Source organism: Mastigoproctus giganteus, chromosome 12, assembly GCF_048544385.1.
Source record: "Mastigoproctus giganteus isolate SK-2022 chromosome 12, ASM4854438v1, whole genome shotgun sequence".
Lineage (NCBI taxonomy): Eukaryota > Metazoa > Arthropoda > Arachnida > Uropygi > Thelyphonidae > Mastigoproctus > Mastigoproctus giganteus.
Genome location: NC_143586.1, coordinates 35631059 through 35656259, shown reverse-complemented (window position 1 = coordinate 35656259; position 25201 = coordinate 35631059). Strand labels below are relative to the sequence as shown.

General features: G+C 34.1%; 1 protein-coding gene across 1 annotated transcript in view; it reads right to left on the bottom strand.

The window, feature by feature from the left end:
• Positions 1-25201, bottom strand: part of LOC150076878 (transcription initiation factor IIA subunit 1-like) — a 130800-nt gene that overhangs the window by 17733 nt on the left and 87866 nt on the right. Inside the window, exons 5-8 of the mRNA XM_090386101.1 lie at positions 15811-15903; positions 6292-6415; positions 2028-2125; positions 872-1009 (exon numbers count right to left, since the gene is read on the bottom strand). Of these exons, the coding sequence (XP_090242227.1) occupies positions 872-1009; positions 2028-2125; positions 6292-6415; positions 15811-15903 (453 nt within the window). The remainder of the gene's footprint in view (positions 1-871; positions 1010-2027; positions 2126-6291; positions 6416-15810; positions 15904-25201) is intronic.

Genomic DNA, 25201 nt, shown 5'->3' with positions numbered 1-25201 from the left:
ATGGGTTTAGCATGCTGAATTCTGATGGGTTCCTTCCACTTGTTCAGATTACGAACCTAAGGGGGCATTAATTCAAATTAAGAAAAGACAGATGTAGAATAGATGTGCAGAAATTTGTCTTTAGCCAGCGGGTGGTTAATTGCTGGAACAAACTTCTATATGTTGTGGAAGTTGATAGGTTAAATAAATAAGGAGGAACTGGACAGGCATTTGGAGGGAATGGTGTGATTTTTTTTTTTTTGGCTGATGCTGCATAAGCTCATACACTTGCTTTCTTGAATCACATGCTACTACTACTACTCTCTCTGCCTGCTATATACGCTTCCTTCCTTCCGTCATTTATCACTACCATCAGTGCACCAGTCAGGTTTCCTGACTGGTGCACTGATGATGCTGCAGGATTAAGGTGGTTTTGCTGATGTATAGTGTTGATGGAGGTATTTCAATAGTTGGCAATAAAAAATGCACAAAAGCAGCAACTAGTATTAACCTTGAAAATGCAGTTTATAAGTAGTTTGTACAACAGTGCTTAACAGGTGAGTGTACATAGCTGCATGTAGGTAGGTGTACGAATGATATTCCCAATGTGTTCAGCTAGTTTCTTACCAGCAACTCAAGAAAGTCAAGGTAAATAAAAGCTTGTTTTTTTTATTGTTTAACTTTTTTTGGAATTTCTAATACATACACGTACAGAGTAACTATTTAAGTTGTCAATTATGTGTGGTAAAAATGGTCTTGTAAAAAAACTTTTGATTTAATGGACATTCAGCAATAATGGACACTCCATCCCTATTAGTCTGCAAAACAGAGGGTTTACTATACTATTAAATGCTAGTCATCACAAAGAAAATTTGTAGGATAGGCTATTTACCTCTTCTTCTCCAACATAGTTTTCTTCATCATTTTGCTCTTCTTCATTATCATCTCTTTCTTCTTCATCCTGATATTCATCTTCATCCTCTTCATCACTTGTGTCATTAGTGCCATCTAACTGATGAATCCCAGTTGTCTTAAAAATATACACAAACTAAATTATTTACTATCTTCTTAGTAACAAACTTAGAAGAAATATCATTTAAAATTTTTAACCCCAGTTTTTCTTAAGAGAAAGGACCACTTAATATTTTACTCAAAATTGTAAAAAAAAAGGACAGAATTCATAAGAATATGTTTAGATATCTACTCAAAAGTTAATTTGCCAATTTTTTCATTTCTTTTAGTTTATATCAAATATCTTAATGTAGTCATGATAAAGGAAAACTGTCAAAGGAACTCAAAGAACTGAAAAAGTTGAGGCCCCTTTCTGAGTTATTTCAAGATTATTCTGATAACTAAACAAGTATTTCAAAATATCAGAAAATGTATAGTTAATTTATTTTGTGTTCATTACACAGAAAATTACAGTGTTTAGAGTTTACCTTCTTACGTTAACTCTTCACTCATTCTTAATCATATACATTATATAAATTTGCCTCTCAGTTGATGTGGGGGGGGGGGGAAATCCACTAAATCTGAGTGGAAGAGAGCAGGAAGGTATATAGTTATAGCACTAAAATTGTAACATCATAAATTTAATTGCAAAAAAATAGAAAAGGGGCTTAAAGCAAAGTAAAATGAATTAAAACAATATGAATATCTATTTACAGATTAAAATGCCCCTAAAATTACTAATTCAGGATCACTTTAAACTAAACCCAGTGTGAACCTAAGTGGATGAACCTAAGAAAAATAAATTTTCTGTTTATACTCCGGGACGTCATGCGGTCAGAGGAGTTCACAAGACAGAGTGAATACAACAAACAGCACCGTATTCAGCAGTCACGGACTTGAACCCCCGTCACTCAAGGCACATGTACTTATGCACCCTCGTGCATGACCTCTCGGCTGTGGCAGCCTAATATAGTTTAGGCCGTCATACATAATATAGTCATATACAAATATTTGTAATTTTTTTTCCTTCTAAAATACTAATGGTTGAAAAATAGTTTTTGATTAAAAAAATAAATTACAAGAGCAAAGAGACTTACCTGTGCCTGAATAGTTGTGGTAGGTTGGCTTACAGCAACTGCAAATTGTGGAGTTTTCTGTAGTTGCTCAGTTGTTAAAGTATGATAAAGTTGTTGACCTAATTAAATTTTTTTAAAACCAAGATATTAGTTTCACATTCTTCCTTTATAGAATAATGATTAGAAATTCAATTTTTTTTTTTTTTTTTTTAATTCTTATATAACACAGGTTTTCAAACTTGGTTTCATGTGATGGGGAGGGAGGCGTGGAGAAAAAGAGGGATGTGTTTTATATTTGTTATGTTTGTTTTTTCATCAAATAAAATAGCAAAGTGGATAAGTTCTATGATATTTGTTCCTCTTTGAATAACTTTCTAAAGCAGTGATTTTCAAAATTTATTCCACAGGGCCCCTGCCTGGTCTTAGGTAGGGAATACAACTAGACCAGGGCCCCGTGTATTCAACTTATCATTTGAATTGCCTAAAAATACAACCTACAGAAGTGAAAGTAAAATAATTTTCCAATCATTAATCTGTCTATGGTACTTTTTTTTAGAAAGCACATTAAAAAATGAAGTGGCTAGTGTGTGTCATCAAAAATATGAACTGTACCATAAACACTAAATAAAAAAATAAATTACAGCATGGCATGTTAAAAGTCTGCATTTTCAACCTTGTTTCGTCATATCAAATTCTCACAGAATTCACTGAATTTTTATATTCACCAAATTGTTGTAGCTACCAACTATCTTTTGCTCAATTGCCATGCACCAAATTGTCTTGTACACCAAACATCATGCAACAAATTATTTTGTACACCCTTTCAAACAGACTTGTGAAAAGTTGTTGCTGTTCTACCATTCTAGTTACACATTTAACTAAAGACAGCCAATTCATACAAAGACATGCTTCAAAATCTCTTTCCTTTCAGCACTTTTTTTAGATATTAGTAAATTCATCCACTTTCACAGGAAGGCATGTCTCCTTTTCCAGCACATAAATTAATAAAGGTTCTAATACTTTTCATGGGTTAGGGTTTTCATTAAAAGAAAATAAAAAAAAAAAAAAAAAGCCCTTCCCAAAAGCTGTGCAAAACTATTTTCTTTGTGCATCTGGCAAAATGGATTTATGAAATTAGAACACTTAGTTCTCTATATCTGTTGCCATTTTGCTAATAATGTGATGTGACTAGAACCAACCCAACAAGAAGCTGCCAATTCAACCTCCTTTAACCAGGTTTCAAACAGTCTTTCAGGAGTTTCTTAATTTGGAAATTCCTTCAAAATTTCCTACAAAAAATTCCTTCCTTAAGCTTGGCATATGTTAAATTAGGATTTGCATACTTGAGAAGTATGCAAATCCTAATTTACCTTCTTTTCTAGTCCCTTCGCAAAATTTTTAATTCCAAGTTTGATGTGCGGGGATGGAAGAACCTTGTTTGATTGCACTAAAGAAATATATTTTACATTACATTGTCCTGGTATGAAGTGAACTCGTCCTGCTTGTCCCAATGTTGCACAACACAATGTTCTTTTGTCGCACAGCTGTCCCACCAACACAAAAAACAACAATATTTTGTGAACCCTTCCTTGCAAATCAATAACCTTAAGACTGCTACATATGTTCCAACCATAAACCTGGTATTTTATAGCATGTAGAACCTTAGATATGCTTTCATGACTTTTAAATCCAACTGAATGAAACACGGGAACTGATGGAAATTAGTTGCCATTATGAAGCAAAATTGCTTTTAAAATTGCTTTTTAATTTTGAGGCATCTATGAATAAATGCCATTCATCTGACTTATGCATGACACCTGGTTCTTTCAGAAGTCCAATAACGTCTTTGCAAAAATGCATACCATCCTCCATAGCAAAATATTTTGAAAACTTTTCAGTGTCTTTTTCGAAACACTGAAATCTTTGTTCTTGCTACGAGTATATTCCATTGCTGTAACCTAGAATCTGACAATTCAGCTTGTTCTTTCAGCAAATTTAAGTCTCGAACCAAACCATTCAACTCATCTTGTTTTATTAAATGTACCTCATTACCTGAACTTACTGGCTGATAGTTGATATCTTGTGGAGTGGTGGGGGGCCCTCGAGAGTAGGAAAGTGCCACCCTCCTACTCTCAAGGGGCTGTTTATGTTTGGAGGCTAAATTTATAATCCCAAGAATGTGTCACGATCAGTTAATACTTAGAAAACCTTGGCACAGCCTACAAAAATCCTCAGCATACACGCTAAGAGTCCTCTTTTCAAATCATAAATTGTTATATCAGAATTTGAACCTAAGAACCAGAGGTAGCAGTCTGATTATGTTTATCACAAGAAAATCAAGGCCAGAATTGATTGCTAAAATTAAGAGAATCTGTTAAAATAAATCAAATGTCCTACACACTACTGGCTAGATTATGCGAAATTGGCATATTTTGATAAAATGTAACTCCCTCTATATTTAATAACTGACATGGTGTGAAACTATCATGGTGATTTTTGAAATCGATGCATAATAACTGGTTAAAAACAGCATTTAAGTTCTTGCAGGTAAAAATTGTGTTGGCTAGTGTAATCAGACATATTGGTATAAGGTGCACAGAAACAGTAATTACTTATTATTTATGCATTGACGAGTGTGTCCTGAATGAAGTGCATATCCTGAATTAGAGAATATAGATAGAATTGATATCTTTCATTTAAAATCAATTATTGAAATTGTAAAAAAGAAGAAATGGGAGACAAAGATGGACAAATCAAGAAACAGCCACTCCCCGACTTTTGTGAGGGTTTGCCTTCCTCAGAACTCTAAGTAAGTCGAATTTTACATGTCGGAATTTCCCTAAATGCTTATGCAGCACTCGCAGCTATGCGCACTGAATTTGATTGAAGCAAAACAGAAACGTTCAACGAACATGTAAATAGAATTATTTATTCAATTTTTTTTTATCTTGTGCAGAGGAAAAATTACAAAAATTTCAAAATTATAAAATTACAAAAAGAGAGAGGAGACAGGCATAATGTCAGCAAGTTTTATCTTTTGAGCATCGTTGCCAGAATGCAAAAGTTGAGGGCTGTGGAGATTTAGAAGGGGTTTTTTCCAACACATCACAAAATTTCTCCACAGCAGCAGAATCGGCACTGGCGACTTCACTGCATACTTTAATGTTTTGGAAACCAGCGTGATGCTTGAACCTATTAAACCACCTATTGCTTGCCACGAACTTGGCTTGGGGTTTGCCATACTTATCCTTAATACCTTCATAAATACTTCTTGCTTAAATGGCCATTGAACTTAGGGGCACTTGCTTCTGAATCTGATTTTCCATCCATATTATTTATAGCACCTGAATGCTGTTTTGTTATCGCTGCTGATCTTAAATGCATTGATTCTTTAACATGTTCTTTTATACGTGCACTGTCCCTTAAAATAGTATTCAACGTTGAAGCAGCTAGACCTAATTCCGTGCAATAGATGACAAACTTTTGCCCTGCTTTGTAATTCTTAATTAATCATCTTCATTTCTAAATCAGTTTTGTTTCATTTCCTAGCACTGTCAGCACTTTCCCTTTCCGTTGGTCCCTTTCCCTTCACCATTGTAATAAGTAAATAGGAATGAGGAGAAGATTCTTAAAATTTATGTTTTTTATATGATTGAAGATTTCAGTGAAGGGGAACTCATTTCACCATAAAGTAAAAACCCAAAGAATTCCAGTTATCGGGATTATCGCAAATGCAATAAGATCGGGTTTACTGCCCATTTAAAATAGATTGCGCTAACAGAAAAGCCCAATAAACCGGAAAGTGCAAATTGTTTTTATTGTTTTTTGGTAGTGACCTCCAGAAATGTGTTTTAGAACACTATCATGAAAGCATTCAAAATTGATTCTTATAATGGAACATATGACAATGATGAAAGCGCAATTTCCATTATAAAAATGACCTTTTAGAGAGATAAATAGCTTAGTTATATAGCAAAAATTTCAACTTCTGAGGTCTTGGAACGAATTACCAAAAAACAAAAAAAAAACAAAAAAACAAAACTGTTATTGGGTTCACATTACGATATTTTCACAATACCTCCATTTATTCCTACTGGATGCAAAATATGTTTCCACAATTTTTTTAGGTTTGCACCGGCCGGCACTAGTATGTGAACTCTGTCCAAAATTTTGGACCCCATCACCCGCATTATATTGAGTCTACAGTGTAATAATAATAATAATAATAATTTAAAAATAAAGTCAATTTTTGATAGGAAAATTAATCTTCATTAAAAACAAATACCTTGGTGACCAGTTGATGGCTGAGCTTGACTTGCATGTAATACTCCTCCTTGACTAAGTGCAGCCTGCTGCAGAATGGTAGCAAAATCAGGTGTTAGGGCAAATGTAGTACCACCAGGACCAGACTAAATAAGAAAGAAATAAAAAATTTGATGTTTATTTAGAAGAATAGGAACTTTTTTTATAAAGTCTATTTGATAAATGCTATTTGTTGCAAACAAATAGCTTTTATCAAAAATGTGTTTCATTAAAACCACAATTTTTTAGTCATCACACCATTTTAGTCATCTGAGCAATATAAAATGTTTAGAAACAGAAAGTACCTGATCTATATTTATCAATTTTATTATAATTCATGTCACAGCATGTTAAGGTGTCCTCCACACTCATCAATAATGTATCACAGATGGAGTGTGAAGTTGCAAAAAATATGCTCCATTTCCTCTGACATAAAACATTTCATCTTTAATCACTTCCTTTAGCATAGGGAATGGTTTGCAAGTTCTTACGAATCACTGTCTTTAAAATAGCTCCAAAGATAAAAATCATGTGAGTTCAAATCAAGTTATATTGGAGGCCACGTGTCCTTTGTTTACACCTCAGGTTTGGCAGTTAGAAACCACCCTGTTGATAAAAAATTTAATCCAGGAAATCCAGAACAACTCCTGCAATATGGTCCTTGCACTGCCCTGTTGAAACCATTTGTCATCCACATCAGTGCCACAGCCATACAAAAATAAAGGTACAGAATTATCCCCAAGGTAGATATCACTTGTTTCCATTGACAAACATTGGCTGAAAAATGCCAATTCAGAGAGTGCATACCAGACAGTGATGACCTTCTGTGCATGTAATGGATTGTAAGTAATAATGTGTGGATTTTCCAGAGCCCAGAATCTTGCATTTTGCTTATTCACATACCTGTCTAAATGAAAGTGCACTTTGCAGAAAATCAGACTTTGTTTATAATGTCAGGTTCTCACTTTAAGAGTGCACTGAATTCCATGGCAAACTGAACATGCCATTCTTTTGCATTTGGTATGTGGCTGACTGAGCTGAATTTTATAAGGACATGCAGACAAGTCACTTTGGTAAATCTTCCTTATTGTGGAATAAGGTCACTTTTTTAAATCTTCCTTATCTGTTGTGAACGTTTATGCAAATTCTTCCTTGGGCTTTGTAGCAAGATTTCCTGAGCTTTAGTTCTCACTGGCATTCTTAATGCCAGCCTGTATGATTTTTTGGCTAAGGTAAAGAAAGCCAACATGAGAACAATGAGAAACGTCGGATAACTTACACGGAAAATTAATTTCCCGACTCTAGCGCTGCTCTCTCGGTAAACAGACGGTAGGTGTTATCGGTCTGGAGACGAAATTGAGAAGGATATATTGATCGGCAGGTAGGCGTGGTAAACAATGAAATGATTGGTGGTGGGTGCGACAGATGACAAGCTACTGTGCAGTCATTGGTTGGCATTATGATGTGTATTTATGAGTAAAGAACAGTGCATAATAGTTTTGTGATGAACGGTAAACAGGTAATAGTAGTGATGAATCTTTTAAAGATGGAAGAAATTTGGAAGGAAAATAAAATGTTGGTTGATTTTTTGATGAAAACTAAATTAATAAAAGTTTCGTTCTGTTTATTTTTATGTTCTTCATTGTTTTTTTCTCACTATTAAAAGCAGATTTTTGAAGTTCATGAGTGTTTTTACTATATTGCTGATTTAGGTTTGGTTACGAAAAAAGGAAAAAGGTTTCTTTATTTTTTGTTATATTTCGTAACCTGACCTTAAATGGTAGGTTAGGAAATAATAGGAAAAGAAAGAAAGATTCTTTATTTATATATATAAATAATAGCTATTCACTATATATATATATATATATACACACACACACACACACACACACACACAGGGTGTCTCAAAAATATTGGTACAAACGTTTAGGGGAGGTAGGTAAAATCTAAAGGAATCTAAATTGCATAGGAACCCATAACCAGAAACATCACCGTAAGTCGGTACACAGCGCTATTCATCAGTTCGCAAGAGGGAAAATTTCTGGTTTACTCATTCAAGCAGTAGTCGCTGCACGAAGAGCATGCATCGATATACAAACTGTGAGCTGGCAGATATGCACCTAGTGTATGGATTAGCAGAGGGCAATGGACGAGCCGCTCAACGAATTTATGGAGAACACTTCCCAGACAGACATGTACCGGACCACTGTTTGTTTGCACGTGTGCATCAAAATTTGTGCGATTATGGGTCATTTAGAGGTAACAGGAATAGTGTGGGTAGACCACGTCCGACACGAACTCCCGCCATGGAAGAAAGTGTCTTGAATGCCGTTGTATAAAGGCAAAACATGAATTTATTCATAAATTTTTACTTTACAATAGTAAATAAGTTTATTTTTTCTAATTTGAAGAAAGGCTATGTTGCAGACATTCATTAGTGTTAGTATAATGTTTTAATGAAATTTAAAACACACTAACATTAGTGAATGTTTGTGCTTTATGTTAATTCTTTAACCTTTTGTAAAACATTGCTTTAAAATGAAAATATATAGTATTCAATTTTTATAATATGAAAATCTTGTTCAATGAATATTAAATTAAATGTGTAATAAAATAAAAGTTTCTAACAGAGTATAAATTTATAGAGAACATTAACATGGACATACTGCTAGGTAAGCTTTAATAAATCACATTTTATCATTTAAATACTGGAATACTGGTAGGAGAAGGATAAAATTATTACAGTTTTGCTTTTACCAGTCCCAATATCTTAATTAAAAAGTGACTGTTTCTGAATTCCATATTTAAATTAGTGCTGAGGATAAATATATCATAGAAGTACTAAAGTTACTTGTATAATACTGCCTACTGACACTTAATCGTGCTTGAATGGGAAGAAAAAATTATCAAAAGCACTTAGAAGGAAAACAGCTACAATAAAGAGCCATCACTGTAGCCGTGATCTTCCAAGAGATTAATGACAATCTGAAAATACTGCAGGAAAATTGCTTCCTTGAGAAAATTATTCAACCAGCACAAAAAAAAATGCAGAAAACTAAAATCTGGAAAACATTTTAAAATCTATAAATACTAAAGAAATTCAACACTCTTATCTACAATTCCATTTGTCTTTAAGAATCCACATAAAAAAAAAAAGGAAAAAAAAAAATCTCTTTCAGCACTATTGCTTATTTAGTAAACTTTGTTACAGAGCAAGAACTGCTCTTGCCAGTTACAGCTATGTGGCTGGTCAAACAGTGCTTCTCTGAGCCAGTCTGATATAAGTTTAGAACAGCTGGGGGGGGGGAGAGGGAGGAGAGAGAGAGAGAGAGAGAGAGAGAGAGAGAGAGAGAGAGAGAGAGAGAGAGAGAGAATATACAGCACGAGAATGACTGGAAAAATGGATGCTTCATTAAATCTATGGTTAATTTCTTCCATAAATAGTTGCTTGCTGATACAGACAAACAGCAGATTCTACACAGAGGTGGTTTTTGCCATCATTATAACTAGTAATACAATTGTCAGCTGCATGAGAATATAATTGTGAATATAACTTAGTGACCTCTGTTATTATGTGCCAAAAATTAATTGTTTTTCCACAGTACATTATCAAAATGTCATGTAAATTGATAAAGACTGCACATATCTTGTCACACTTATTCTTTAGTAACAATGGTTAATTTTTTTTTTTATTCTTCAATGTAAAAGTAAATTTTTTTTTCTCTGAAGCAAATTCACTGATATTTTCTCTGATACTGAACTAAATATGTATCTGAAATGACATTACAGTACACAGAAAAATTTGCTGCAACTACTATCATTTGTTTACATTTAGAAAAATTTGAGCCATTACTGCTACCTTTTAGTTAAATGTTTACTGATGTAAATAAGTTCAGTTATTAGTGCTTAATATTCATTTCAAAACTGTTCAACTGCTAGGTATACCTCTCTAAAATCCAGAATCAAAAGAAGACATACTAATAAACACAATCTATAAGTCGAAACCAAAACAGGAAAGTAGGGTAGGAAGACATAGGAAATGATAAAAAGATATCATAGAAAACAGAATCCTGGTTGCAACAGGATTCTGTTTACATCTAATGAATAAAGAAATACAGTGCATGTTAAATGGTTGAAATTATAACTTGCAGATGAGAAAATCCTAGCATTCAAGTTAATATTTTCTCATCAGCAAAATAATTGCAACATAAGAATATTTAATAAAACACTTTCCTGTGTGAAATATTTAATTAGTTTATTAGTATGCAATTAGTATTCTTTCTAACTGGTATTAGTTTATTTGTACTTATAATCTACTGTTATTTGAAAAGAATCCTCTTCCTATTTAACACAAAAATGCTTAAAATTAGGAGAGACTGAGGTGCAACCAGAAGCCATCTTATCCATTGAATCAGTGTACACCACTACTGCTCTACAAGAAGCAAAACACAATTATCAGAGAAGTCTTCAATTAACAAAAACAGAATTTCCAAGACCTGTATTAGTAAATGACATGTCACATTCAACAGACAAAAATGATGTTTCTACTGCTAGCAGAAACAATTGTAGTTAATCTAAAGCCAAAATTTTTGGAAACCGCTCCCTTGTAAACCAAATTCTGATGCCATTACATCAACGACTAAATTTCAAAAACAAAGATTCCATGTACAGTCTGTCCTCGTATAGCACGATAGTTGCGTTCTTAGAAACCCTCGTGCAATGCGAAATCGTGCAATATAAACAACAGGCCCTATGGGAAAAGTAAGGTTAGGTGCCGACCACACAAGATTGAACACACATTTGGAACCAAAACATTACCAAGCAATAAATAATCGGGTAATTTTAATTGTTATAAAATATGTTAAGTATTTTATAACGATTAAAATACGTAATAAAACTATTATAATAAAGTATTTTTTAATACTAAAAAAGTATTTTTTACGAATAAAATACGTATTTTATTCGTAAAAAATTTATTATATTAAATAAAATAGTCGTAATAAAATACTTACGTATTTTATAATACGTAAGTATAAATTATAATACGTAAGTCGTAATAAAATATTGCTAATGCTTTTGCTTCTATCGTAAGCAAACTTGCTTTTTGTTTGATTTTCTATCCAAACAGATGACAGCCGTTCCATCTCTTCCAATTCTTGTGTCTTAATCTAATGGATTTTAATTACACTGAGTTGTTCCTGCTATGAAAGTTGTTTTTATTTTCTCTGCATTCTTTGTAATTCTCGGCGTTCCCTGATTTAGGTCTATAGCACGTGCAATATCACATGGCCTTTCATTTCGCTCAAAGCGTTTCACAATTTCATATTTTTTTCTCTATCAACAGAGGCGGACAGAAGCCTTACAGGGGAAACCACGGTGGGCCGGAGGCCGGTGTGATTTTGGCCATAAACCGTAGTATGAGGCCACTATAAATTTTCCCGGTTAAGAATTTTTGATCCAGTCCGCCTCTGTTTATCGATATTGCTTTTTTTTTTTTTTTCACTGAATCTGCAGTGTCTTAGCCAGAACGCTTCGTTTTCACACCTTTTAGTATTTTACTCATTTTTAGGGAATAAAGCACAATTACAAAACGAGGAGGCACGCTTGATACACATAAACAAAGCTGAGCGCGTGTAGCAACTGAATAAACAACACCGTAAAGGCCGAGATACACTATTAACACCCCACATTTTACTAAAGCACATTTCTGGGGGTTACTACCATAAAACAATAAAAACAATTTCCAGTTGCGTTTCTGCTAGTGGAATCTGTTATAAACTGGTAGTAAACTCGATCTAATTGCATTTGCTATTATATCGATAACTGGAATTGTGTTGATTTTTACGTTATTATGGTGAAATGTGTTTCCCCTTCACTGATATAAAACACAAATACATTTTCAGAATCTTCTTCATTCCTGTCGTGTTGCGTTCAGTTGGGGTGATTCCACGTTCGACTGACATTTCTTGTAAACACAAAGACGAATCGTGTATAAGCGAATTCGGTTCGTGTTATATAAGATAATGTTCCCCTATTTATAAATCGTGTATGATCGAATTCATGTAATGTAAACACGTGTTATACGAGGACCGACTGTATTTTAGAATTTTATATGGTTTATTTATTGATATCCAGAGATGTTATTGTTATTAGGTTTTAGGAACTGCAGCAATACAACCATATAGCACCACTCTGTATTAGGTCTATACAAGTGTGTGTTCACAGATCAAATTGCATTTGTACAACCGGAGATGGAAAAGAGGATTTCCTATATAAAGGAATGTTCAATTGAGTATAAATAAGACTGCAAAAAATAATGTCAAGCTGCAGTATTACTGCAGCAACAGACTCTTCTTAGACAAGTTGTAAACTGATGTAGTTACAACCTATCTTAGAAGAGTCCACACGACTCTACATTATAGTAACTTGTCTCAAGAATGGATCTGAAATGATGACATCAATATAATGGTATTTAGTTAACTGAATGTGCCTTCGTGTAGTAAATTGTCTTTTTCATCTCTAGGTATCAATCAAAAAATCATTTAATTTGCAAATGTGGATTGTGTTTTTCATCTTTAATGAAATTCTAGTAATTTTTCATGGCAAGGACAACCTCCAATTATTCTGTGACCAATTTCCATGCTAACTGAATTAGTTATTGGGATGGTGAGTCTAATCATAATTTATTGCATACCAGTAAATTAAATATTTTGTATGAAAAAACACATTTTAGTTAATGGTCATACTAGTGGTAATCTCATGTCATGAGAATACCACTAGTAATCCTTCTTAAGCTTAAATGAAAATAAGCATTTTCCAGACAGATGTTTGAATGTTGTTGACATTTTGTCAGTGGGAAGAAAAACTCCTAGATGGATAAAGCTATGGGAACAAAAGACAAAAACATCATTTATACTGAACTGAACTGGTTCATTTTAAAAACCTGCCTTTATATGCATTATACCGATAAAATGAGGAGGAGGAGGAAAAATCGGAATAAGGAAAAAAACTATAAAAAGACATTTTCCATAAATTTTATAGAAAACCATAAAAACTAAGTATGAATATAAAGTTAAGCTGTACTCAGCATCCAAACTAATAGATCCTCCAAGAACACTACTATAGTTAAGATTTTTGAATTCTGTTAATTCAGTAGAATTTTTTTTCCCTTTCCATTATACCAGGCATGTGGAACCTTGTGATAAGTGCAACACACTTTAACCTCCGAGTTAAAAAATGCTCTCACTTCAAGACTTTGCATTATTCTCAAGCATACCAGTTGAAGTTTTCAAATGGTGCCCATAAATACTTCGTTCATTGCCTACTAGCAAATTCCACTTACACTTTAACTGCTGCTCAATAACAAAACTCAGCAGTAGTTTTCAAATTTAGCAATGCTGGTCAATTTAAATACTTAACAGTGGAAAAGGTTGAGAACCCCCTCATCTGCATTTTTCCCACATGCCCTCTCAAAGCTAGTATGATAATCAAGGGACAAGAGGAATTCTTTACTGTCTTCCAAAACTGCCTATCCGAAGACAGGCAACTCAAATAGTGAGATCAGCAGAAGGATGACCACATGAGGAAAGACTGATTATGTGGGCTTGACAGCCATGCACCTCTGAGGTGACCTGATTGAGGTTTATAAGGCCCTGAGAGGGATTAGTAAGATGAAATTCTCACTGTTCTAAAGAATTCCAGAACTAGGAGTCATAAATTCAAATTACAGGGCTTAAGGTTCAGATTAGATTGTAGGAAGTTTTCTTATAGCCAGCAAGTTGTTGTTTGCTGGAACAAGTTGCCCTTGCAGGTAGTTGAGGCTGACAGTTTGAATAAATTCAAAGGTCAACTGGATACTTACCTGTACGAGGAGGGAAGCATATAATTTGCGTTTTTTTATCTACTTGTCCCCCCCCCCCATTCCGAGCGCAGCAAAAGCCTGTGGCTTCCTTGCACTATATGATTAATACTATTATTATCACTAAAAGTAGGCCTAGAGTATTAATCAAAGTCCTATGAACACAACTTAAGCTTAAATATGCATCCAACACTCAAAATTGAAAAAATATTAAAAGAAAGATAACATAACTATGATTTTAAAGAAACTTAAAAATCACTGCCACAACATCATCATGTACCAAATAAGATTGAAATAGGTGGATTATGGCCTTACTAGTAGCCCTTCTTAAGCCACCACTTAGTAGCCCTTGCACCAATAAATCCAACAAACGACAACAACTGCCACACCATGTGATAGTTTTAAACATTCAAGTGAATCACATTAATTTACACTTAATATTGATTTGATTTTTTTCGAGGTTCAACTGAACCTTGTCATCAGAGAATATTAGAACCTATAGGGACTGTTAAAACCCGAAAAATAAAAAAAAATCAAATTAGCAATTGTAGGGTTACAACAGAATTGCAATATGAAGTTATATCAATGAATTTGTAAAAATTGTAAAAAATTACATTTAAAATAATATATCTTAATTTAATCATTAGAAAATTCATTAATGTAACTTCAAATTGCAATCCTGTTGTAACCCTACAACTGATAATTTGATTTCTTTCATATTTTAAACTTCCCCTATAGAGGCCTGATGGCAGGGTTCGGCTGAACCTTGAAATAGATGAAATAGCATAAATTGATGTGATTCACTAAATGTTTAAAACTGTCATGTGGTGTAACACTGTTTTTAATTTCCTTTAAATCACAGTAAATGGCTAAGTATTGTCCTCCCTTTCACACAATTAACAAAGTTAACATAATATCTGGAATGGCTAAGTCAGTTTAATATAAAGGATGGTTTAAGCATAAAAATAATTGTCATGTGGAAGAGTTAATGGAGTGTTTCTTTATGGAAATATTCAAAGGTGTTGATTTCAAAACTTTTATTTCAAGGTGTGTTGATAAGATTATATGATTTTGCAATGAGAACAGAAGACCTCTGACTTTAATTTCTTTGACAGTAGAAGAGGACAGTCTGGTATTTTCTGGTGTATAAGAACTATCAATCAATCTGATTAATAACGTTAGCACTATTATAAATAACAATGTTAATTGAAACCGTGCTTGGTCTTTTAACAGGTTCTCATTCAACAAAATATTGTTCAAACATTATAATTTGTTGACATATTCATTTGACAAAAGGCTGTGCTAATCTTCTTAACTTTTGTACACACTCACCAGATTATATTATATCTTCTCATCTGCACCTTCTCTACACAGATGAGAAGTAAGCTTCATTAGCCATATAAATATAGGTTCAAGAAGAACACTTTACATCCATTTCTTAATGTGAAAATTATAGTTATTATACTGAAAGCTACATGCATGTTTATCTAATTTAAGTATTTAAGTTAATTTAAGTGTTCCTTTCTACAGGTATTAATACAAAAAGCAATTTAAATGGGATTTTTAATAAAATTGATAAGAATAATGATTCCAAGACATAGCAAAAAAAAAAAGCAAATTTCTGTTATATTATTGCTTATTTACCACCAAAGTTTGCAATCCAGCCTGAGCAATATGCGTGGGAAGTGCCAAAGTAAGTTTCTGTGGTACTCCTATTACTGTCTTCTGGCCATCATTCTAGAATTATAAAATGATAAATGTTTATCATGAAGTTTTAAATATACTTTCATTCATAGAAATGTATTCTTTAAGACCCAATTCACCAGGCCAAAATTTACTGGGTTAAAAATAACGAGCTAGTATGAAATTTCATGATACACCAAAAAAAGTCAGACACACAAGAAACCAAGTTTGCATGTGTTCAATATGACTTTTTTTTATGAGTAGTAACAACTGCAGTAATCACAATTTCAGTTTAATTTTATAAAACAACAGCAATAAAATCGCTAGCTTATTTCCAAAACAGCAAGGATTTACAAATCATGTGGAGGGAGAAAAAAAGGAAATTATTAAAAGCAAATAATCATGGTTATGTTTATATACAAAGAGAACACAAAAATAAGCAATAAAGGGGAGGAAGAGAGAGAGATCCATTGTTAAAAAAAAAAAAAAAAAACATTTCTGTCTTGAACTTTGTCAAATTATCTCAACTACCTCAGGAGGTGGTAGATGACTTTCATCAACCGGTGAAATACCACCACTTTGCTTATTGGAGGCTTGAAGTGGTGAAACCCATGTTTAGTCTCTACAGCAAAGTTTCCGGCATCCCCCTCCCCCCCATACTTCTCCTTCAACCCATGCACGGTACTAAGTACTATAGGTTTTGATACTTTTCGTGTTTTGGGTTTTCATAAAAAAAAAAAAAAAAAAAAAAAAAGGAGGAAGTATTCCAGGATCAGCAACACATTGCCAAACACTTTCATTATTAAAATACCAAACACTGCACTAGTAAAACATGAACTGCTGGAAAACAAACATTGTGATACAAAATGTTATACAAATCAGATATTACCATATCTATGGGCACAATACTGTTCAACTCATAAAGCAAATGGAAACAACAAGTATCAAGGAAATGAAGGTTAATGTCCTATTTTATTAACAGTGTGGTAATTGATGTTTCCTTAATTCAAGAACCTTCTGTTGCTTCTCAACATGTTATCTGTCCTCTTGTTCTAGTTTCACTTGCCACAGAAAAATCTCCCCCTAGTTCACTGTACTTATTCCTTTAAGGGCTTTAAACAACTATCACATCATCCTGTGAGAGTTTTCTCTAGGCTCTGCAGTTCATATCCTCTTAAGACATTTCTCACAGGGGACAACGCTTGGAATCCCAACCAATTTAGCTGGCCTTCTTTTGACCTTCTCTAGAAGTGTGATGTCCAGCAGATATACAATATTCCATATGTGGTTTCACCATTTCATAAAGTGGAATACCTTTCTCAATGCTATCAAAGATCCTACTGATTATGGATAATCACCCTGAACCTTCCTGGCTACATACTTACACTTCAAGGGAACCTTCATGTCTTCTTACATCATAATCCTTAAATATGTCATCCTGATTTACTTTTGTGTCTACCATTTTGTAAGTAAACCCAGATTTCTTTTCTTCAGACAAAACTTTACATTTAGCAGGATTAAACTTCAGTTGCCATCTTTCAGACCATATATGTACTGATCTAAGTCATTCTGAAACTGCACAGCTTGGTCCAGATTATTTACCATCTCACCTACCTTTAAATCATCAGACTTTGACAGCTTTCCCTTCAACTAGTATTGAAATGGGTACATCAAGAAATTCAATATCATTGAGGAAAATCCAAAAGAGGGGAGCCCAGCACAAAACACTGATAGATCCCCCACCCACAACATTAGTGCTATCACTAATGTTGTGAGTGGGGAAGGAAGGCCATTCTGAAGAAAGGCCATTCATTACTATCCTCCATCTGCTTTTTCACACAGCCGCCAGCTTCTGGTCCACTAAAGGACCTTACCAGTAATCCAAGCACACTACAGTTTATACAGTATCCTCACATGGGGAACAAAATCAAAGCAGTGCACAATATCAAAAGTTAAATTGTTTCCAGCAACTAAATGCTTTATGACTTCTTCATAATAATTAACCAGATTTGTCAGGTAAGATACCCTTCACAAATTATGCTTAAGATTTTTTGGGTTATATCCTTAATCACTGGCACATTATATTAACAACCACAGAAGTCAGACTCGTCACTGACTTCTGTGGTTACTCATCTTCAACTAAGCCCCCTTATTCCTTCCCTTATGAATGGGTGAGATGTGAATTTTTCAGTCCAAAGAAATCATCCCAGGGTCTAGTGATGATCTCAGTAGCAATCCAAATTGTACACATCTCTTCTGCATTCTTTTAATATAAGTGAATCACTCCTCATTGTTATGTTTCCATGACTTTTCTATAATTTTTCTTAGTTCATATTTTTATTGTGGCATCCTATATTTGGCATTAAATGTGTGTTCTACCCCAAGATTATAGGCAACCATACTTCAAACCCCTCTTTTCTAAGATAGTTTGAAAATATGTTAACTAGTACACTCAGTGTAATTTCTCTGCAACTGTTAGATTCAGGTTTATTTCTCATTTCATATACAGGTGAAATTAATGCCTTGAGTAGAACCTTTCACATTCATTTCACAAATATACATGGTCTTAGTTCTAATCTCAATGATATACATTTCCAACTAAAATATGCCAAGCCCCACTTACTTTTTCTGACAGAATCTCAATTATTGGTTGCCCCAACCAATATTCATTTCAGTTGCCCTAAGTATTCACTCTTAAGATTCTTTTACTTGTTCATATATTCACTTTTCTATTCACTGCAAGAGGCTTCCTAATTTAGAATCCCCTCTTAAAATCTATAGCTTAAAATATCTACCCCATTCTATCATCCTATCTGTTGCCCCTAATATTCTCCCAACTCCACTTTCTCCAGTCTAATTTGTCTAACAGTGAGGTAATTTTCTTGGGTGGCTTTAGTTTTATAGTTGCACAAACCCAGCTGGTTGAGATACTGAGGGTTTTGCAGTCACTACCAGAATACAGCTCATTCATTTACCTACCAGAATACAGTCAATCTCAACCATATACCCAACACCCATGATCTTTTTCTCGCCAAAAATGTTTAAAGTACAGGATCGGCGTTAGTGGTCCTCCTGCACCTCAGATTACAACTTGGTGATGGTCTATTTTACAATAGAGCCTCTCCCAAATAGTCATTATCATCAGCCTCGTGTAATTTGGAATAAGAGAAATGCAAAAATGGAATGATCTGCATAATTTCTATTCTTATTTTCCCTGGTTAGACAGCTGTTTTAAATCTTCTGATCCTAATGTTTACTGAGATTTCAATAATGAAATTTCTTGCAGGAACAATATCCTTTATTCTGTATTCCATTCTAAAATCTTGTCAATCTAAACCTTGGTTTTCCAATAAATGTGCTAAGGCTGTTCAAGATAAGAATTTAGTAGTAGTAATGGCAAATTATGCAAGAAAGCAAGTTTATGTGGCATCAACAACCCCCCCCCACAATTCACCCATCCATACCCTTCGAGAATTTGTCTAGTTCTCCCTTGAATTTATTCAACCTATCCACTTCCACAACAACAACAGATGGAAAGCGTTCCAGCAATCAACCACAACAGGTGAAGGCAAGCTTCCACACATCTATCCTGCGACCATCCTTCCTTGACTTGAATTTATAATCCCCCCCCCCTCATGAATGTAGTCTCAGCAAGTAGAAGAATACCATTAACATTCAGCTTACTCAATGCATTCAAGGCTTTAAACACCTTATTCAGATCTCCATACAGGTGCCTGGTCTCAAGACGCTGCAGTTTGCAGAACGGAAGCCTTTCTAGGTAAGAGTACCTTTTTGTTCCCTTCAGCAATCTGATTGTCCTCTGTTCTAGCAGATCTAAATCCTTCCTAAAGTGAGGCCTCCAGACCTGTCCAGTACTCTGTGTGGCCTAACCATGGCCTTATACAAAGGGATAACCACCTCCTTATCCCTGATAGCAAAGTTTCTGTATATCATTGACAAAACCTCACGAACTGTCCTGGCAATATGTCTGCACTGCTTAGAGAATTTCATGTCTGACTGCACAATTACCCCCAGGTCTTTACCATTCTCTGCTACCCTGAGTGTAGTGCCATACAGTTAATAAGTTACTCCGGGGTTACTGCTACCCATGTGTAATATCATGCATTTGTTAATGTTAAACTTCAACTGTCATTTCTGTCGACCCAATTTTCCTAGTCCTTGTTGCATAGCTCACCCCGAGCTGTCATTAACCACTCTGCCAACCTTTGTATCATCTGCAAACTTATACATTAAGCCTGATATACCTTCATCAATATCATTGATAAATATTGAAAACAATGGACCCAGCACTGAACCTTGAGGAACTCCACTAATAACATTAGTCCATGAAGAGTAATGCCTATTAGTAACCACTCTTGTCTTCTTCCACTTAACCATCTCTTTATTCATAGTAGTAATTTGTCCTTAATGCCAGATTGCTCCAGTTTGTATAGCAGTCTTTTATGTGCAGCAGTATCAAAAGCCTTCCTGAAATCCATGTATATGATATCAGAATTACTTTTTGAATCCAGTTCTTTGGTCACTACATCACAGTAACCTATCAGATTGGTTAGACAAGACCACTCCTTGCCAAATCCATGCTGTGATTACAGTATAATTGCATGCCTGTCGAAATGGTCCTGTATTACTTCTTTAGCCAGGATTATATAATATAACAATTATCACAATTGGTTTATATTCAAACCTTCAGCTTTATTTTCTTCTCACAATAAAGCTCAAAACAATTTTAAAATATTTATTAACTAATTTTGAACCAGGTAAAATTAACAAGATTTAAGCATACTAAAAACATGTTTCTTGTCCACATGTTGAACATTCTGGTCTATTGCCAAATACTATTGGCTGCAATTTCTGTCCATTTATATTCCCAATTCTTTTACAACCTCATCTTTCTATTGTGCCATCATAAAGCCGACTTACTACCATCCTACTTTTTTTTCAAACTTTTATTAGCATTAGTAGAGGCATATAATGCAAGAAAGAAAGCTTATACAGTATCTCCGAAAAAAAAAAAAAAAAAAAAACATACACTTTGCATTTCATCCACCCATTCGCTCCAAAAGTTTGTTCAGTTTTTCCTTGAATTTATTTAAGCTATCAACCTCCACAATGTCAGATGGAAATTTGATCCAGCAATCAACTATCTGCTGGCTAAAGATAAATTTTCACACATCTTTTCATCAACTGTCTTTCCTCAATTTGAATTGGTCTCCTCAGGTTTGTAATAGTAGTAGTAATATGTCCCCTTGTATTAGTAGTAGTAATAGAGGCATGTGATGCAAGAAAGCAAGCAAGCAAGAATATGAGCTTATGTAGATCAACCAAAAAAAAAAAAAAAAAAAAAATTCACTATTTATTTAAATAGTGAATTTTTTAATTTATTTAAGCTATCAACATTGACAATGACAGTTTGGAGTTTGTTCCAACAATTAACTAGCTGGCTAAAGACAAATTTCTGCACATTTATTCTACAATTGTCTATCCTCAATTTGAATTTATGCTTTTCAGGTGTGTAATCTGAGCAAGCAGAAGAATCCCATCAGAATTCAGTATGTTCAACCCATTCAAGGCCTTATACACCTCAATCAGATCACTTTGCAGGTACCTAGTCTTCGGCTACTGCAATTTGCAGAACTTAAGCCTTTCTTGGTAAGAGGACCCCTTCATTCAACTCACCAATCTTGTTGCCGTTCTCTGTACATGTTCAAGCAACTCTACATCCTTCCTAAAATGAGGCCTTCAGACCTGTACACAGTACTAAAGGCGTGGTCTGACCATTGCCTTATACAAAGCGATAATCACCTCCTTTTCCATACTAGCAAAATTCCTGTATATCATTGACAATACCCCGTGACCTGCTCTGGCAGCCTGTCTGCATTTCTCAGAAAACTTCATATCTGATTGCAGAATTACTCCCAGATCTTTTTTTCATTTTCTACCACCCTAAGTGTAGTACCAGTTGGTACGTTTCTCTAGAATCACTTCTACCCATATGCAGTACACATTGTAAACTTCAGTTGCCACTTCTCAGCACATCTGCTCAAATTTTCTAGATCCTGTTGCAGTAGCACACTACCATTACTGTCATTAACAACCCTGAGCAAGAGGAAGCATCCCATCAGCATTGTGCCTGCTTAAGCCATTCAAAGCCTTAAAATACTTCAATCAGATGATCTCGCAAGTGCCTAGTCTCCAGATGCTGCAATTTGCAGAACTTAAGCCTTTCTTGTAAGAGCACACCTCTGTTCCCCTCACCAAACTTGCTGCCCTTCTCTGTACTTGTTCTAGCAACTCTACATCCTTCCTAAAATCAGGCCCTCCCCTCACCTGTATGAAGTACTCAAGGTGTGGCTCAACCATTGACTTATACAAAGGTTTTAACTTCTGTTCCAGGGAAATTAATGGAAGCACTGGTTAAAGAAGCACTGCAGGATCATCTAGACAAGACTTCAATTATAGCTCGGACCAGTGGTGGGATTCAAATAATTTAACAACCAGTTCGCTGCCTTAATGACCGTCCTAAGTATAAAAAAACTATATACCGAAAGGTAGTTTATTATTTCATGCAGTTAATACTTACATAAGAACAATAAAAGAGGTCCACAAAACTAGATTATGTTATAAGAAAGAGTTTTAAAATATTAATGAAAAAATATTAAATAATACCTGACAAAAAAACAATAAAACTGTTATTTAAGATATTTCCATATTGCTTCTTGATTGGCGTCCTTAGTTGCAATTTTCTTCGCTTTTATCCGAGCATCACCGGCTGAGTGGTTTATCCTTAACCATCATTTAGAGGTAGCCCGATTAGACTAATAGTCATTGTGTTTGATATATTAGAAACAGTTATGCGACTTCTCTTCTCTGATCATATTATGTTCATCTTTGAAAAACCCCTTTCCACTTCTGCTGAACTTACAGCAATTGTTCTGACAACATTTTTAACTCTTTGAACACTTTCAGGAATTGCATAATTCTGGGAATTTAAAACGTTTTCCATGAAATCTCGATAATCATTAATATCAATTTGGTAATTAAAAATGTCATTAAACATGAGCAATTGTTCTTCAGCTGCATTCCATGGAACTAGTACTTCTCCAATATTCCAGTAATCTGGCTAAAAAAAATTGAGAAATTGTAATTTATTCCCATCTTGAAATTGGCTACAACTTGCTTTTAAATGTTCACACTCCATTAGTCTTTTTTTCAAATTCGTTATGTTTTCTAAAAGTCTTTCCCGAGGAAGCCTGACAAATCGATGATTTTCTACAAATTTTATATTTTTGAATGTTTCTGAAGTAATTAATTCATCAACTTTTTTTTCGTATGGACCCTTTTCCTTTCCAAGCATCTGAAATGCTTTTATAGATCTTATGAGTTTTTCAGCCTTTATTATGTCTATATTTCTTGCTTGCAGTGCATTTGAAAGAAGAGAAATTTCGTTTAAAATATCAATCATCAATGCCAAATCAGTTATAAAATATATATTTTCAAGACGGGCAGCCATACCTAAGTACTTTTTATTTGAATAAAAATAGTGATGCAGTGCTGGATAAGCACGCTACACAGCTAGGGTTGACCTTAAACTACAAGGCAGCCCATCTTGGTCCCAAAACTCTACCAATCTTTATAATTTCAATTCCAAGTTGTTCGGATATTTTGGAAAGTTCAATTTGGTTCTTATTGGATTGATGAAAAATAGTATGTATCTTATCAATAAATATTTTAAAATGATTTACTTGCTTTATTTCCTTTATCGAATTATCTAAAACAAGATATAGGCGATGATTTAAACAGTGCCATATTATTATGTTTGGAAACTCTTTTGCAATCCTAGTGCTCACTCCAGATTTTCTTCCAAGCATGACGCTGGCACCATCGGAGCAAAATCCTATTAAATTTTTTTCTAGGTAGTTCTTAGTAAGCCCAACATTATTTAAACTTTCCATAACTGAAGAACATATTGTCTCTGCACCTTGTTTTTCCAACTCAACTAGTTCAACGAAAATTGTTGGTGATGTAACTGAATCCTCAACTTTTAAGAAAAGTTGAATAACTGGTTTGCGGGATATCGTTGAAGCTTTGTCAATAATCAAACATATTTTCAGATTATTTTCAATAATTTTATTAAATATTTCTTTAATTTCCTTTGCAATGAAATCAACTACTTTCACAGCAGTTTTACAAGAATGTAATCCTATTCCCATATCTAATCCATTTTTAATTTGCACTTCTATCTCATCTTCTATGTCTGAAAACAGTTTACATCTTTTTGCCAGGATGTAAACTGTATTGAATACTCTACAAGTAGCACTTAAATATTTTTCATTCATCGTATCTGTTACTTTTGTTATTGAATCCTGCTCACATTGTTTTAAGTTCTCTTTACAAATGTTATGAGCTTTTGATGAAAAATGTTTTTTCATTTTTTTCCTTAGAGAACCTTGTTGTACCTCTTTATTTTTCCCTGATGCCTCAATCTGAAAACATTTCCATTCTTTTGACACATGAACACTTTTCTCTTTTATAAAGTCATATTTTGCACAATACTCACAACCTATCTTTTTGTTAAAAATTACCAGTCTGTCATATTTTTATTTAAAATTGTTATATTGTTGCACTGTCCAGCATTCAAGAAGATTATTTTCAATTTTGGAGTTGTTATCGTTTTTTATTTCAATATTTGATGTGCTGCTTTCTTCAAGTTGGAGTGGTTGTGCTTGTGACTGTTTTGTACCATCCAAGGCCAATTCTGATACAAATTCTGATTTTGGTTTCTTATTGAAAAAATCTGTCAAACTCTGTTTCCTTTTCATTCTTTTAAGGGCTACTGCAAAAAATTAATTTTTTTATTTTAATATATTATAGAGCAGGAGCAGATATGTGCCTATATATTTGAATATTTTTACTGGTTCTGTCCACATGTGGTCATATCATAAACTTTTATAAAAAAAAAGCACTGTGCTTATACCATTGATAAACATCAGTCAGAACATACATTTTCTTCATTTTATTGATACTAAACGAAAATTTCTTGCTGAATTAATAAATAGCATAGGCTATGCAGATTAAATACGACAGAATAATGTGTATGACAAACCTGTTTGTCACGGGAAAGTAGTGATAAAAACGTCTTAATTACCACGTGCACACTGGCATAAGGATTCCAACATGGAAGAACATTCTTCCACGGCTTCCGAAATGGGCAATAAGATAACCCTTGAAATCTATATTTCTATTGGTTCGTTGTGTACTAGCTTCCTATTGTTTTTATTGATGGGGGAACACCAACGCACTCATAATATCTCGTGTGAATTTAGGGCGTAAC